Source organism: Fringilla coelebs (genome assembly GCF_963513975.1).
Source record: "Fringilla coelebs genome assembly, chromosome: 16".
Classification (NCBI taxonomy): Eukaryota; Metazoa; Chordata; class Aves; order Passeriformes; family Fringillidae; genus Fringilla; species Fringilla coelebs.
Window position 1 is genome coordinate 2,581,876 of NC_140042.1, and position 16,375 is coordinate 2,598,250.

The following is a 16,375-nucleotide window of genomic DNA, read 5'->3' on the forward strand; positions in this document are numbered from 1 at the left end:
CCCTTTGCAGCAGGAGGAAGGAGCGGCTGGGGGGTGCAAGGGGGAGCGGAGGGGCAGCCGGGGGGCGCGGGGGGGATGCAGGGGGGGATGCAGGGACCCGTCCTGGCCCCCAGCGCGTCCTCCTCCTGCCCGCCCCATCCCTGCCCGGCAGCGAGCGCGGAGCGGCGGCGGGAGGGCGGCGGGGACGGCGGGGCCGGCGCGGAGCTCGCCCCGACCCGGCAGTACAAAGCCCAGTTCCTCTTCCCGGTGCCTGCCGAGCCCGGAGCGCCGGCACCGCCTTAAAGCGGCACAAGCGCCCTGCGACAGCGCCCCGGCTCCGCCGCCCGCCCGCCTTAAGGCTGCCCCGGCCCCGCTGCCTTCCCCTGCCTCCCTCCCTGCCTCAGTTTCCCTCGCTGCCAGTCTTTGGGACACCCACTCCCTCCCCATGCCCGTGTCTGCCCGCAGAGGGGGTGGGTACATCTGGGGACACAGGTTAAAATGGGGATTTTCTGCATAAAACGCACTCGTTTGTGACAGTTCTCGCGCCGTGTGACGGGAACCCTTAAAAGCCAATCCCCGGACCCCAAAGAACGCGCTGCACCAAGAAGGGCTCGGTGTTCTGACCAGACACCAAAGATCTGTTCACAAAAAACACTTTGGGGGTAAAAACTGATGGAGAAGAGGGAGTTCTCCACGTGGTACTGACAGGATTAGGCAACCACTGAGCTGGGAAATAAAAGTTTCTGCTCGACAGCAATGATAAGGTTCCAAAATATTTAATTTTTCAAGTCTGGAATGTTTTCCAGTGGAATGTATCGTCCTTGTTCCATGGAGAGGGTAAATTTGCTGCTGAGATCGGGTGACCTGGGGAAGGTCACGGAGGGAAGGAAGGAAGAACTGGCTGGACACCACGGTGATCTCAGCTGAGGCTGGGAGGGGAATGGGTCAAGTTCAGGTCGGTGTGTTTTGCTTTCACTTGCACCGCAGGCGTTTTGCTTCCTGCGAGGAATGGGATTTCAACACAGCTGGGTGTTCCTGACTAAGCAGGGAGGGAACACATGCAAATTTATGGCTCCCCAGGGCAGCGGTCAGGGCATGGAGCCTGACAGAGCTCAAGGAGCATTTGGAGAACGCTCTCAGGCACAGGGTGGGATTTCGGGCTTGTCCTGTGCAGGGCCAGGAGCTGGACTGGATGATCCCTTCCAGCTCTGGATATTTCACAATTCTGTGATCTCCACTCAGGCTTCCATCACCTTCACGGATACCGAACGACCGACACATTCCCTGCCTGCAACAGCTCCGGGACACGCTGCTGCAGCTCCGGAGGGATGGAAAACACACAACAGGCATTACCCAGAGGGATTCAAACCCCGTGCCCTGACACCAGAGCGCACATTCCAGCAATCAGCCGACCACCACACACTGCGGCCCCGTCAGCGGGGACAAAAGGGATTAAACCTCTGCTGGTGCGGCGCAGCCATTCGGGCAGCGGGAGGGACCGGCCACCCGTGTCGGGGATGGCCCGGTGTCCCGGAGGGTCCCCTATCGCAGGGCCGCGGATGTCGCCGAGGTCGCCGCTGTCGCGGAAGGCCTCGTGTCGCGGAGTGCTGACGCGCCATGACGTCACCACCGCCCCCCCTCCCCTCCGGCGCTGCTGAGTCACGGCCCCTCCCGCGCGCCTGACGCGGGCCCGGCGGTTGCCACAGCGACCGCGCTTCTCGCGAGAGGCGGCGGAAGCGGCGCGCGGGCGGCGGGCGTCGCGCGGCCCCCGCGGCGGCCCCTCATTGGCGGGCGCCGGGCGGCGGCTCCCGGCGCGCGCCGCTCCCCCCGCCCCGCCCCTCGGCGCGCGCGGCCGCGGCGCGAGCCGCCAAGATGGCGTCGGCCCTGGAGCAGTTCGTCAACAGCGTCCGGCAGCTCTCGGCCCAGGGTGAGGGGGACGGGGCCGGCCGGGGCCACCGGGAGCACGGGGCGGGCCCGCGGGGCCGAGGGAGGACGGCGAAGACCCAAAGAGCTCGTCAAACCGCGCGGGTGGCGGGGCGGCGGGCCGGGGCCTGGCCGCTCGCACGGCGCCCCCTCAGGCGCGGGTCCGGGGCGCTGCACCCCCGGGACGGCGCGGCACGGGCCGGGGTCAGTTCGGGGCAGCCCCGAAGGGATCCCGGCGGTGTGACGGGGCACGGGGGGCCGGCGGTGCTCTCACGGAGCTCCGTGGGTCTCCCAGGGGTGGTTTCGGTAGCCGAGCCCGCACCGGCGATCCTGCCAAAACCCGAGCCTTTAAAATAGGGGGAGGAGCGAGCATCGCTAGGGCTTTAAATGGGATTGTGCGGCCCAGCCTGTCACCTCCCTGATGAACGGGCAGGTTGTGATAAGTGTGGTTTGAAATATAATTCTGAATTGTTCTACATTTGCAAGCAGAGCGTGGCCAGAGAGTCCCGCCCCACCACGGAACTGTGTGACAGATCTGAGACTGTACCCACGTGTCCACAAAGGGTTTTAATAATCACGCTAAGAATTCCTCCGTTTCACTGCCAAACTCCTAATTTTACTGTGTGTGGGCGCAGCGCTTCCTGGTTCTTGAACTTTCCCTCTGTGTTGATGCTGTGTGAAATGTGTTCCGACTGGCCTCTGCCTGGGATATTTCCTCTCAGATGCTGATCAAAAATTGACGTTTCCCACCATGGCCCCAGGTTTTATCTCTTGCAGTTCTTGGGTTGAGCTGCAGCTTTCTCTTACTCTGGTTCCACTTGATAAATACAAAGTATTTCTACTTTAGACACAATTTATAGCTGCAGGGTGTGGGTACAAACCAGGTAGAAGATGGATCTTTGTACTCCTGTAGTTGAGCTGGAGAACTTTCTATCACAGAGTTTTGGGGATGCAGAAGGCTCAAGGGGAGACTGGTTGGCTTTGTGGAAGTTCTCCCATTAGGGATCAGCCAGGGAGATGCTCTCTGTGAGAAAGTCCCCAGCGCAGTAAGGACATGGATTTGTTGGAGCAAGTCCAGATGAGGCCACCAAGATGATTGGAGGGATGGAGCTTTGAGGAAAGGCTGTGAGAATCTGGATTGTTCAGCCTGGAAAAAAAGAGAAGGCTCTGGGGTGGCCTAGTTGTGACCTTCCAGGATCTGGAGGGAGCTACAGGAAAGATAAGGAGAGAGTATTTATAAGGGCCTGGAGGGACAGGAAAGGGGGAATGGCTTCATAGTAATGAGAGTAGGGTTAGATTGGATATTAGGAAAGAATCCTTCCCTGTGAGGGTGGGGAGGCTCTGGCACAGAATTCCCAGAGAAGCTGTGGCACCCCTTGGATCCCTGGAAGTGTCCAAGGCCAGGTTGGACAGGTGGGAGGCGTCCCTGTCCATGGCTTAGGTTTGGGATGAGATGAACTTTGAAGTTCCTTCCAACCCAAACCATTCTGGGATTCTGTGAAGGTAAATCCAGAGCCAGCAGCTGGACCTGAGAGCACTCAGGAGCAGTGTGTGTGCTTGTGCTGCTTCCTGACTGTCATTTGGCCACCTGGGAGGTGACAGGAAGGGACATTTAGTTGGGCCTGGTGCTGCAATTTCTGCTTGGACTGTGAATTGTTCAGTGTATGTGTGGGTAGAGGGATAGATCACAGAATCCCAGAATGGTTTGGGTTGGAAGAAACCTTAAAGGCCATCTCTTTCCAACCCTTGCCATGGACAGGGACACCCTCCACTAGACCAGTTTGCTCAGAGTCTGTTTGGGGTTTGGTTTGTTTTGTTTTGTAGAAGGGGTGGATTTCTGGAACAGGGAGGACCCCAGAATTAGGGTTTTGCAGTGCCTGAGCACCATGATCAAAGTACAGAGAGATTTACAAGCCCCATTCCTTCCCATGCTTATGCCTTTCTTTAATTCCATATGGAGGAGAATGGTTTTGGAGGCGAGTTTCTGGGCTCTGGTCCCCCATTTGGAATTTTTGATCCCTCTGGCAGTCCAAAACTAACATTTCATTGCTAGAATTTCCCTGCTTTTCCTTTCTCAAAGGAAAAGGCCAGAGATCTGAGGGTAGTGTAAATCTCTCTGAATGGAGGCACTATTCCTCATTTTATGGAGACTTTTGTTAAGGGTGAGAGAACCCCTGTTTTTTCTCTCTAATCTGCAAGGATTGAACATTGAAACAATGCTCTGCTTGAAACAATACTCTGCTTCAGAAGGACATAGTTTTAATTCATTTGGTTAATTGTCAGGGAGGAAAAGTTTGAAATCAGTTCATGGGAATGGATCTGCTTTCTTTATGAAGGTTTTGGGGCTTGCCATACCTTCCTCATTCAAAGCAGTCACTTTTCATATAGAGTAATATTGTAGTTTTAATTGTACAAAGTAAATTTAAGGACAGGTTTTAAAATACTTTTGTGGTAGGTACTTAATTGTAACTTTAATGTCTACTTCAAAAAAATGCTTATGAGCAGACCTGAAAGTTGGGTAGTGCTTGAGGACCAGCAAGGAGCAAGCTCTGATATTTGTTTTATATTAAAAAAAGTGTGGTGGGTAGAAAATTAATGCCTGTCTTATTAAAGAAAATTAAAACTTGTGGTGATACTATTATTTCCTGCTGTTACATGAGGAAGCAGATTATAAAGAGGTGGGGGAATGGATGAATGTACTCTAATTAGGCTTTGACAACAATACTTTTTATTTTTCAGGGCAAATGACCCAGCTTTGTGAACTGATCAATAAAAGTGGAGAGCTGCTAGCAAAAAATCTTTCCCATCTCGATACAGTGCTCGGTGCCCTGGATGTACAGGAACACTCACTAGGTGTTCTTGCTGTCTTGTAAGTGTTGCTTGCTTTTGATTAAATACTAAAACTCCAGGCAATGAGCTGAACTGTCAGACAAGCAAAGCTTTTTGTTCTGGCACTGGCACAAGTTCTTGGAGAAGCTGTGGCTGCCTCATCCCAGGGAGTGTCCAAGGCCAGGTTGGATGGGGCTTGGAGCACCCTGGGATTGTGTCCCTGCCCATGGCAGGGATTGGAACTGGATGGGCTTTGAGGTCCCTTCCAACCACTCTGGGATTCCATGACAAGTTTTTCCATATGTGTTCAGCAAAAAGATATTCTATGAGCTTTTCAAACTTTATTTTCAGGGCATATTTTCACTGAACTGTAAGCATGGAGCGAGATGTTTTATTCCAGTAAAAACCAGGCTTTTATCATGAGACTTGGGTTTGTCTTCAGACAGCACTGAGGCTCTTGCTGCTGTCTGGAGTTTAAGATAAAATTGAGATGCCTTGGGGGTGCTGAACTAAGGTAAAGATATTTAGTCTTGAAGTTCAAACTGACTGTATCTGACTTTAGGTGAAGTATCTGCAGGTTTCACTGCTATTTTAAAATTCTCTTTTAAGGGAAAGATCAATATTCTAGTACTTTTTCTACTGCTCTTTCAAAACAAAATACTGATAATACTGAAAATGATCTTTGCCATTGTAGTTTGCACTAAATTGAGAATTATATTGTCCATAAAAAGGTATTCTCAGATGTTGTTGTGCAGCTACCAGGGAAATCCTGTGACATGCCTCATAAGCACTTTGGATTTGTTTGCAAGCACCTACATGCAGAGACTTATGAATTAAAATGAATCTTTTTTATGAACCTCAAGCAATAAATGATGAATCTTTTGTTTCTTTGTTTCAGGTTTGTGAAGTTTTCTATGCCCAGCATCCCTGACTTCGAAACATTATTCTCACAGGTGCAGCTTTTTATCAGCACTTGCAATGGAGAACACATTAGATATGCAACAGACACTTGTAAGTTAAGCCTAATTTCAGACTTGATATATTTTTGGATAGCTTGGTAATACTGATTTTTCTGAGGTGTTTTCTTGTTTGTTTTTTACTGTGTCTAGTTGCTGGCCTGTGCCACCAGTTAACAAATGCCCTTGTGGAGAGAAAACAGGTGAGCAAGTATCATCTAGTACAAATAAGTTACTCCATACCCAAGGCTTAAAGGGGGTGTTACCAGCCTCTTACTCCATAAAGATTTGCCACTAACTTCACATCAAGTATTTCTGTACAGCTCTTTAGTTATGAAGCTTACTGAAAGGTAATAAACCAAACTCAAAATTGTAAGATTTCTCTAAGGGAAACCTAAGGAAGATAATTTTTGGAGGAGAAAAGTCACCTAAAAACATGTTCTCCCACACAGAATAGGAGATCTGTAGTACCAAGAATGTTCTTCAGACAATGCATGGGTAGAGGAGAGCGCTGCAAGGGTTATTAGCACTGGTGAGTCAGTGCTTTTAGTTTGTGTTATTCTCGCTGGTGTTACATAATGTTCTTAATGATACCTTAAAATACGCAGGAAACTTGATTAAGTAATACTTGACCAGTGGTTTTGTTGCTAAAATCCTGACTTTTCCAAGCCACTTTGGTGAAGTCTAGCCTGAGACAGACCAGATCTCATCTCTACTTCTAAGTGGAGTGAAGTGACAACCTTGTCTTTAGTATTTGTTGGGAGTTTGGATGGAGTCATGGAGTCAAGGAAGGTTTTTTATTGATACAGATTACAGTATTCCTGGTGAGATTGGCTTTGTGGAGCAGAATTGAGGACTTTATCAGGAGAAATTGTGTAGCCAAGGTTAATTTTATTTTCCAAGAGACTGCAAAATCCTACAAAAAGGGAACCTCAAGTTAACTATTACTTAATGGAACCTGTCAATTAGTGTTATTTTTCATTTGTAAGTGTCAACATAAGATCCAATGTGCTGCCATCTATGAGAAATTATCTGAAAGAGATGTAATTTCTGACAGCCCCTGCGAGGAATTAGCATTCTCAGACAAGCCATAGACAAGATGCAGATGAACACAAACCAGCTGACCTCAATACACGCAGATCTTTGCCAGGTAAGGGCATCAGAAGGGCTTTTTGTGAGAATGAAAGCTTATAAAATACCTATAAATCTTCAAGGAAATGCATGTTCACATATTGCAGTGTAAGAATGGATTTTCAGCTGGATTTTTTTTGTTTGTTTGTTTTCCAGTATTAAATAATACAGTGTACTGAAACAAATTCCAAATCTGATATACAGATTAATTACTAATTTTAAATGTTCAGTGCATGTCCTTGGATCTTTGATTTTGCTGATGACTTCAGAAAGTCCTTTGGCATCCCTCCTCTGTGGGCTGAAAGTCACACTGAACTTATCTTGGGTGGTATCAGTGTAATATCCAGCTACTGTCTGCTCAAGTCTGACAAAAGTCATGTTTGTCTCGGTGTCTTTGGCCTGGATTTGTATTTCTGTCTCATTCTTGGCTCCTGGGATTTAGGGTTAGACAGGAGTGTTCAGAGCAACACTTAGTGCTGCCAGCACAGTAGTCTGGCAGTCCTGGAGTTTCAGACAGCTTTGTCAGAGGTTAATTTCTTTGGGAGTCAGATAATTTCATAACAGTTCATAACCTGTGTTAAAGATTTTCAACTTGTGTTACTCCACTCCTGACACGCTCTGTTTTTTAACTCATGGGAGAGTGATATTTATGCAGTAGTACTAATTAATTTAGTTTCAATTCCTTCTCATGGAAATTTGAATGGAAATGGCTAATTTATGAAAATTTGATTTATTTTCTTGTAGCTCTGTTTGTTAGCAAAATGCTTTAAACCTGCCCTCCCATATCTAGATGTGGACATGATGGATATTTGTAAAGAGAATGGGGCATATGATGCGAAGCACTTTTTATGTTACTACTACTATGGTGGGATGATATACACTGGGCTAAAGAACTTTGAAAGAGCACTCTACTTTTATGAACAGGTAACTTGAAATGAAACCATAAGACTGAAGTGTGATGTCTGGAAAGGCAAAAGTAGAGGGGTCACAGTGCTGAGAAAAAACAGCACCTCTGAACTGGCACAAGCAGACTGTCTTTGGAGGTGTTTTCCTTTAAGAAAGTCTCTCACAGCCTTTTTGCACCATAGAGCTGTGCAGCTCAGAGTGATGTTAAATTTATCTCACTATAAATATTTTTCAGCTGCCTGCTTGAAAGTGCAGCACAGAAACAGGTCATGGGCTGACACACAGTTGTATGCCCTTAAAAAATAGTCCAGTGGTTTTGCTAAGGCCTTTGCTACTTTTATGAGAGGAGTTATACTTCTTCAATGCTGTTATAATATTTCCTGGTTTTGCTTCATCTGGGAAGGAAACAAAACAGTAAAATTGGGAAAATCTTGGGTATGAGAGAAATGCTGTGAAATGTGCAAAACCAGTTGATGCAGTATTTTTCTTTTTTGTAAATGAGGGTCAGCTCTTGAGTAGCTGCAGTATCATAGTGAACTAAAATCTCTTTTCCCTATTCTGCAGACCTCTGATAATGTAATAGCTTTATAAAACCTCTCTGAGGGTCTGTGTAAATCCAGGTTCACAAGTAGCTACAGGTGATTTCTGGTACAAATATATCTTTAGATATATTCCAAGGAAGGAAGTTTTGATTCTATCTGAGCAGGTCTATTTTAAGACAGGCACCACTGGAATGTGATATGTTTTGAATGGCTTGTATAAAATTTCCTTTCTTTTGCATATGTCTGGATAATTAATTTTGACAGAAGTTAGTTAAGCTTCAGCACTCAAAGGAGAATTTCATATGTCACTGTGTCTTTTCTACATGCAGCTTGAAATTGAGTTTTTTGTTCATGCAGTAACTACCAGGATCTACCAGTAAGCAGACTAAATTTCTGTTCTTTCTCTCTTGCTTAGGCAATAACTACTCCAGCCATGGCAGTCAGTCATATTATGTTGGAGTCATATAAAAAGTATATCCTAGTTTCTTTGATACTACTTGGTAAAGTTCAGCAGTTACCAAAATACACTTCCCAGATAGTTGGTAGATTCATTAAGGTAAGTGTTGCAGATACATCTAAATAATAGATCAACAAATCTGAATTTGTAAATGTGTAACAGTGGAAGGTGTCCCTGTCCATGGCAGGGGTTTTGGAGTGAGATGAACTTTAGGGTTCCTTCCAACCCAAACCATTGTATGATGTCAGTGATATCAAAATCTGGGAAAACTTCAGTGTTGAATAGTACTAATCAATATTCCCTTCACTGATACTGAATATTCCTTTATAGCTTTCTATGTTAGAATTTTAAAAATACTCAGATTTCAATTGGCTTTCAAGCTGCAGTGTCATTATAAAAAGATTTGACCTGTAGCTTCATCTTATTGAAGCACAAATTGCTAAACAGTTTACTCCCAAACCAGCTTTTTAAAGAATAAAAGCTTCTGAAAAAACTGTGAGTTTGGAGTCTAAGCATTCAGATTAGGGGGTGTAGGGTGGGAGACAAAACTGCTACTGAGAGAGTTCTGATCCTAAGTAACACACTTCTAAACAGTTAGTTGATTTGTGACCAAGATTCTAGAGAGTTCCCAAATTCTTCTTACTTCAGAGACTAATAAACAAGCTAAAAACATTTTAAGGTAGTTTAGGTGAACTGGTTTCACCCTCTGAGTCTCTGCTGTTGATGCTGTGACCCAGTGTGGTCGGGGATGGATATCTTAGAGGACAGAACTGGCAATACTTACCTCAAACTCAGCTGGTCATTTGAGAGAGTTTTTTCACACTGCTGTAAGTAAAACTGTCACACAGAGGTCCTGGAATGATACTTATTAAATGCTACACAGCAGTAATACAGATTTTAGTGTATGGGGTCTGTCATTGCCATAAAGCCACATATGGGCACCCTGTCTTTTTTATGAGAAATGCCCAGGCCACTTAAATTTACTTCAATGCCTGCATGGTTTCTAATGTTGGAGCACTGAATAGGTTTTGTGAGGCTGGGTGAACAATGTGTTCTTCAAGAAGGGTTCTCATTTTTCTAATTGCAGCCTCTTAGCAATGCTTACCATGAATTAGCACAAGTTTATTCAACCAATAAACCCTCGGAGCTTCGAAATCTGGTGAACAAACACAGTGAAACTTTCACAAGAGATAACAATATGGGGCTGGTTAAGCAATGCTTGTCATCTCTCTACAAAAAGAATATTCAGAGGCTAACCAAGGTAAGAGAAACATGTAAGCAGTTTTCTTCTGAGAGTGTATTTCTGAAATATATTCGATTTAGAGCTAAATGATAACGTAGTAATGTGGCAGAGAAATTACTTAAACTGAGATTTGTGTCTGAAACCAAGGAGACTAGAATGTCCTGTATAGGAAAACAAATCAGTTGGCTGCTTATGCATTATTTAAAAGGTGATTCAATCTGTCTGTCAGGGGGGTTTGCCCATGAGGTTTTTGTAGATAATCAAAAAAGTGAGCGCTGCAACCCAGTGACCTTCATCCCTATTCAAAAAATAGGGAAACTGAACTTTACCGGCCACTTCATTAGAAAAGAGTGAGTGAATAGGACAGGTTTTGGAAATGTCTGAAATAAAATGAAAAACAGAAGTACTGAAGTGATTTGCTCCTTCAGCTGAGAGATCAGATTAATCCTGAAAGGTGATTGGGGAAAGCAGGTTTTTTTTGCAAGCTCAAATTGTATTTGTTGCAGTGGAAAAAAAATCTCATAAGGAGCTTTATATATGCATCTGTTGAAGGAAATTCAAGGGGTGGAGAGTCACTTTTTTGTGTAAAAAGGTGAGAGAAAGAGGTTGGACATGGTCAGGACTGTCTGGTGTAGAATGAAATTGCAGGAATGAGTAATGACTCCGTATGTGCTCAGAGTAACAAATTAATGTCTGGAGAAAGAACTGACTCATTCTCATGAGCCCTTCAATAATTGTGTGTTCCACTTGTTCCTTCCCATCAGACTTCCACAGCCAGGTTACATAGCCCATGAAGCATCAACAAGAAAATCCTTAACATCCAGTTTTAACCCTTAAAAACTTTCTAAATTTCAGACATTTTTAACATTGTCATTACAAGACATGGCAAGTCGAGTGCAGCTGTCGGGGCCCCAAGAAGCAGAAAAATACGTCCTCCACATGGTAAGACCTCTGACTTGAGTAAGCTATCCCAAAATTAGTGTTTGGGTTGGCAGTACACACCTGAGCAGTTCTTTTTCAGGGTGGAGGAAATGTTGGCAGTCTGCTGTGGTGTTGAGATTTTTCTCAAAATATCTAAAAAGCTGTTCTCCATGTAGGATAAGGCATGAATCGTGGGTTTGGGAACCTGTGGGAATTAACAACCAAGTTAAAGACAATTCCACAAAGAGTCTGTGTGTTGTAGTTACCTGAAATTCTGTTCTTGGTCATAACTTCCACTTAACCCTCTGCCATTTCAGATAGAAGATGGTGAAATCTTTGCAAGTATTAATCAAAAAGATGGTATGGTCTGTTTCCATGATAATCCTGAAAAATATAACAATCCAGCTATGCTTCATAACATTGATCAGGAGGTAAATCTTTTACTGCTTCTGGAATTCTTACCAAGGAACCTTAGTCTGTAATCAGAGAGCTGCTGGCAGAAGCCAGTGTAATAACTTAGATATAGAGAGTGTAAATCACTATTTGACTGTTTCACAGTATTTTCATGGGTTTTAGATTAATACTCTCTGTCAATGTGTTCCCTGTTCTGTCCTGCACAGCTTGAGCTGTTTCAGGAGCCTGCTTGCTGTTGGTGATGGGAAGATCCTTGAATGGATTAGAAAGATTGTTTTTAGAGTTTTAAACTTGAAGGATCACTTCCATTGGCTCTCAATAACCTGCCTGTAGTTTAAGGTGGTTGAGCCTTGGGTAACTGTCTGTCAATGGCCTTAAAACAGGCTGTTAGGAAGACATGGATCAAATGAAGGGAATAAAAAATGGTCTGACACTTTTGTTTGGGGGGTGAGGGATGAGAGCATTTTGATGTGGAACTCCAGTGGTGGCAAAAGTTATTAGTTTTACATGGCACAGCCATGAAATTTGTTGAAGATCAAGTATAAGCTGGACAAAGTAATCCATTTCATACATATTTTCAAGATGCTGAAATGTATAGAGCTTGATGAACGACTGAAAGCCATGGATCAAGAGATCACTGTGAACCCTCAGTTTGTGCAGAAGGTAATGGATTTAATGTCTTGTAAGAGTATGTAAAGAGATTCATTCAGTGCAGTGAGTATGTTGTACTGAATGTCAGTATTTACAGTGCTGTTATTACACATTATTAATAATATGTGCAAAAGCATCATGACACATCATAAAGATAATTTATTAATTTTGAAGGTGCTTTTCCCTAATTAATCCTGCAGTGATTTCAACCAGAAAATTAAGTGCATGTTATTTCATAGGCACTTTATTTTTCTGCCTGTTCACTTCAAAGCACTGTCATTGTCAAGCCTGCAGACCTGTTTCTGAACAGTACTAACTCTCTTCCTTTCAGAGTATGGGCTCTCAAGAAGATGACTCAGGGACCAAACCATCCAGTTATTCTTGAAATTAATGTTGCTCACCACTCCGCTTTCAAGTAAAAGCTTATGAAAGAATCACGCCTGGAGCAGGGCATTGAGGAGTTCCACAAAGAGAGCAGAGAGAACTGAGCTTTGCTTTTCACCTGGACATTAAGAAAATAAAAGAACACCCTCTCAGTACTGTATAATATCGGAAATATTCTCTGCAAAGAAAAAGGAAATCTCAAAAGAAACTTGAAAGTCTGTTGTGGATTTATTTATCTTCAGATTAACATTGTTAATGCATTAAATAATCTACCTTTTGTTTTAAAGGGTTTGAATGTTGCCGTGTTTCTGTAGCAGTCCTTCTCTTCTGCAAAAGAAAGTGTTATTCAGGGAAGAATACAAAGTAGTGTTGGTTCACTTACAAGATAATTATTGGTTCATTATTCTGTATTTAAAGTTGGCTCAAAGTGCAGATTCATCATATGTGTGGTGGGGGCAAAGGGGTGGAGTTCAAGCAAATCATAATGTAGGGAATTTGCATATGCCCAGTGTAGCTGGTGCTGTCTGTTAAATGAGGAAATAAGAACTGTTCTTCCCAAAAGGATGAGGATATCAACATGTCCTTGTAAGGAAGTTTGCTGCACAGTAGGAATCATATATGGAAAACATACATGACAGCTGTTTATGATTTTAAGTTTCTGTTGCAAAATATCTGCTAATACTATTTGCTCTTAGATGAAACTTACTAGACCTAAACAAAAGGATATTTGAAAAACATTTGTGCTCTGGAGGATTCTAGATAGGAAGTTGTTTACACTGAAAGAAATTTAAATGTTTGTTCCTGTGCAACTGGCATGAAGGTATTCAACAGGCTGATAGTTTCTTTGGCGGAAATCAGTATTTCTGCATGGAACATAAATAGAATTTTATATAGCTCTCAAAATGCAGGATTTTATTCAGATATAATGTGTTGGAATAGTACCTGGTTTTTAATTTACTATTTTAAACTTTGTTATTGGATTCTTAAAAGTGCTTCACCCCTTAGATCAACGGGCTGTTTAATTTTCTGTCATTCTTGTGTATCTAAAGATTCTCACTGTTCAAACACCTTCTTGTCAGGCAGAAATAAACCTGTCATCAAGTCAGAAAACAAGAAGCTCAGCAGCCACTGCTTCCTACTGAACCACCTGAGCAGGAGCTGCTTGCTCCTGCTACCCTGCCAGCTTTTTTCCAGGTGGGAGCTGAGCATTCCTGGCTCTTGCTGTGTGAAGTTTGTATGTATTGAGGTCACCTGTGGTTGAAAATATTCCATTTGTTCTTCCAGTGCTGATACAGAAGTCTTGGGATTTTCACTTAAAACCGGTGTCACAAGTCTAGCAGAGCCTCTGTGGCAGCAGGGTGCTGCCTTCTGGTGAAGAGGTGTCCCAGGTTGTGGTTGGTGGTAAGGGATGTTTTTAAAAGTATAAAATAGCAATTTAGTAGTGAACACAGTGGAGGGCCACAGTGTGAGCAGCTCATCCTGCCTGAGAGAATTCCATTGGGATAACTTTTATATCTGATCTTTAAGCAAAATCTTGTGGTTTTTCATAACTCACAAGTCTTGTAACTGGAAAAGATCTGACTTTGAAGGTTTTTATCCTAATTAATCCTGCAGTGATTTTAATGCTGAACATACACCATTTTCCCCTCTGGTCCCATGGAAGTCTTAAATGAGTAATTAGTGATGCTGTGGCTCGAGCCCAAAACAGGGTGGTTGTCACAGCCACATGTGGCACTCACAGAAGGACTGCAAACAACTGACCCCAAACTCCACCCATCCAGAAATGAGCCTGGCTCAACTCTCCTTGCCAGTGGCTCCCTTGCCAGGGGAGAATGTATTCAGGATGCTGCCATGGAGTCAGAAAAAAAATGTCCATTTGTACTCTGCTAGTTCCTATTAGGGAGCATGGATTTACCTGCTGAGATCTGCAGGATGGTTTTCCAGCTGTGGAATTAGAAGCAAACTAATTATGCAGCTGGTGAATAGCTCTAGATTTTTCACTTTTATCTTGCCTAAAGTAGATAAAACAAATCCATGCTCACATCAAAAGGATGGCAAAAATAGCTGTGTAATAGTTTAAAGTGATATATTCCATTACATATCTGATTTTTAAGAGGGCAGATGCTTTTAGAGAACTGCTGAGGTTCCTTTTCTGGCGTGGATAGTTGTGCTGTTAATGTCTGAATTCTGTTAGAAATTCAAAGTCAGGTCCCACCTGTAGAATCAGTAGATAAAGCATTCACCAAAAGTGCTCCAGGGAAGGGCTTTTAAGTCCTGCTTTGATAAACACACATGGCCTGGCATCTGCATGTCTTGAGATAGTACTGAAATTAAGTCAGATTTTTAATGAAGCAGCTCCTTCCAAGTCTTGGAACGCATTGCCGGGGCTGTGGTCAGCTGAGAGGCTTCGAGAACACTTGGGCTTTCTGGTTTTAATTTGCATTTACTGCAGGGAAGGACTTTTGCTGAAATCTAGGAACACTGCGTGCCGTGCTGCTCCCAGCTTGGACTCTCAGAGGTCCTGTGGCTGTTCCTTCCCATGCTGCACAGTCACAAGATGTGTCCAGGGAATACCGAGTGCATGCTTTGATATCTGACTCTGATTTTGATGCATTTTAATTAGCAAAGACACAAAATGCACTTCTGAAGGCAGCGTTAGATGTGCAGCTGCAGTTCCTAGCCACAGGAGGGGTCTCTAGGCCAGTCACGGTGAGATTTTGAAATGTTTCTAAGAAGGAATGGTTGGAAGCTGTTTGTGTCCACCCCCCACTGCTGGTTTTGTGCCACTGAGGAGCCCCAGTGCGTGACCTCTGCTGAGCCATCACTCCATGGTGTAACCCCAGCTCCTCCTCCTGCTCAGCTCCCCCGTGTGTGCCACAGCACAGCCACAGCCCCGTGTTTGTGTTGTCCTAGGCCATCTGTGTCACCTAGGAAATGTTCTCCCTGTGGCCACGCTGGCCCGAGAGCTTAGTCCTGAGAACTTGTTTAAATGTACTATTGGAAAATAAAGATAACAAACCTGTCCTTCTTAGTTTGTCTTAAATGAGACTGTAGGTCTTTTGTATCTGGGGTTTCCTTAGTTTTTTTGGGGGGGATCTCTCTGTTCTGGTTGCTTTTCAGGAGGTGATTTTGGCTGACTGGGGAGGCTGCTGGCTGCCTGCTATGTGTGGCAGTGTCCTCTGCTCCAGAGGTGTTCAAGCCCTCCTGGTGGCTTCTCAGAGCTCTGCTGAGCAATTCCAAGTAGAAATAATCTTTCTTTAGTGTCTTTTTTGAGAAATGCTGCTGCAGGTCCTTGTCTGAGATGGGCTTTGGGATTCTGGATGGAACACTTTTACTCTGAGCAACCTGGACTAGTGAAGATGTCCCTGCCCACAGCAGGTCCAGAAGGTCCTTCCAACCCAAACCATTCTGGGATTCGTGTCTGAGCTCGGTGTTTCTGTAATAATCCATCCTGCTGACCATCTGGCTATTGTTTTCATCAGACATAATTATTAGTCCATGTGTGGCTGTGCTTGGATCCAGAAGCGTGTCTTGTAGTGGTATCAGCAATAGCTGCTCTTTCTTGGGATTAAAGTACAAGTTTCACTCATTGAATAATCTATGCTGTTATCTATCTGAAAAGTTACTTTTTTGTCCAGATTCAGATATTTAAAGCCCTCTAAGGGGCAGGGAGGAACTGGTACTTTATAATTTTGAAGCCTAATAGTGGAATTCGGTTTAGCTTTCCGTCAGAGATTCTTAGAGGTTAATAATCCTTTAATACTTAAACTTGATACCCTGAAGAGAAACAGGAGTAGTTTAATGGAAATGAAAAGCCTGAACAGGTTTAACTTGGGCGTTTGCTCCCCTGCCCTTTCCTGGGCTGCACCTGTGCAAACACTTCCACAGAGCCGCTTTGTAAATCGGGAAAGGGCAATATTTTGAAACCTTCATCTGCCATCATCTTACATTCTAAGCACTTCAAGGAATTAACACAGACGGTGGGTGCCGAGTCTCCAACGGAGAAGTCGGGCCGAGCCTGCGGAGAACACGGCACCGC

General features: G+C 44.4%; 1 protein-coding gene across 2 annotated transcripts; it reads left to right on the forward strand.

Moving 5' to 3' along the window:
* The first annotated feature begins 1,780 nt into the window (after positions 1-1,780).
* On the forward strand, positions 1,781-15,293 carry COPS3 (COP9 signalosome subunit 3). 2 transcript variants are annotated; one of them, XM_084216607.1, is made up of 12 exons: positions 1,781-1,906; positions 4,642-4,771; positions 5,630-5,742; positions 5,841-5,890; positions 6,745-6,837; positions 7,563-7,742; positions 8,682-8,822; positions 9,811-9,984; positions 10,822-10,908; positions 11,205-11,318; positions 11,884-11,964; positions 12,284-15,293. In XM_084216607.1, the coding sequence occupies exons 1-12, from the start codon at positions 1,852-1,854 to the stop codon at positions 12,335-12,337; spliced, it is 1,272 nt and encodes a 423-aa protein (XP_084072733.1). In that variant the 5' UTR covers positions 1,781-1,851; the 3' UTR covers positions 12,338-15,293. The 2 variants fall into 2 exon arrangements, with proteins under 2 accessions (XP_084072733.1, XP_084072734.1); XM_084216608.1 differs by lacking the exons at positions 1,781-1,906; positions 4,642-4,771; positions 5,630-5,742 and having other exon boundaries at positions 5,854-5,890; positions 6,677-6,837.
* The last annotated feature ends 1,082 nt before the right edge of the window (positions 15,294-16,375 follow it).

Bases quoted from the DNA above. Each gene is read 5' to 3' on its own strand.
- COPS3 (XM_084216607.1), top strand. From the start codon at position 1,852: ATGGCGTCGGCCCTGGAGCAGTTCGTCAACAGCGTCCGGCAGCTCTCG. The intron at 5,743-5,840 runs GTAAGTTAAGCC...TACTGTGTCTAG, and splicing joins TAGATATGCAACAGACACTT to TTGCTGGCCTGTGCCACCAG. The intron at 9,985-10,821 runs GTAAGAGAAACA...TCTAAATTTCAG, and splicing joins ATATTCAGAGGCTAACCAAG to ACATTTTTAACATTGTCATT.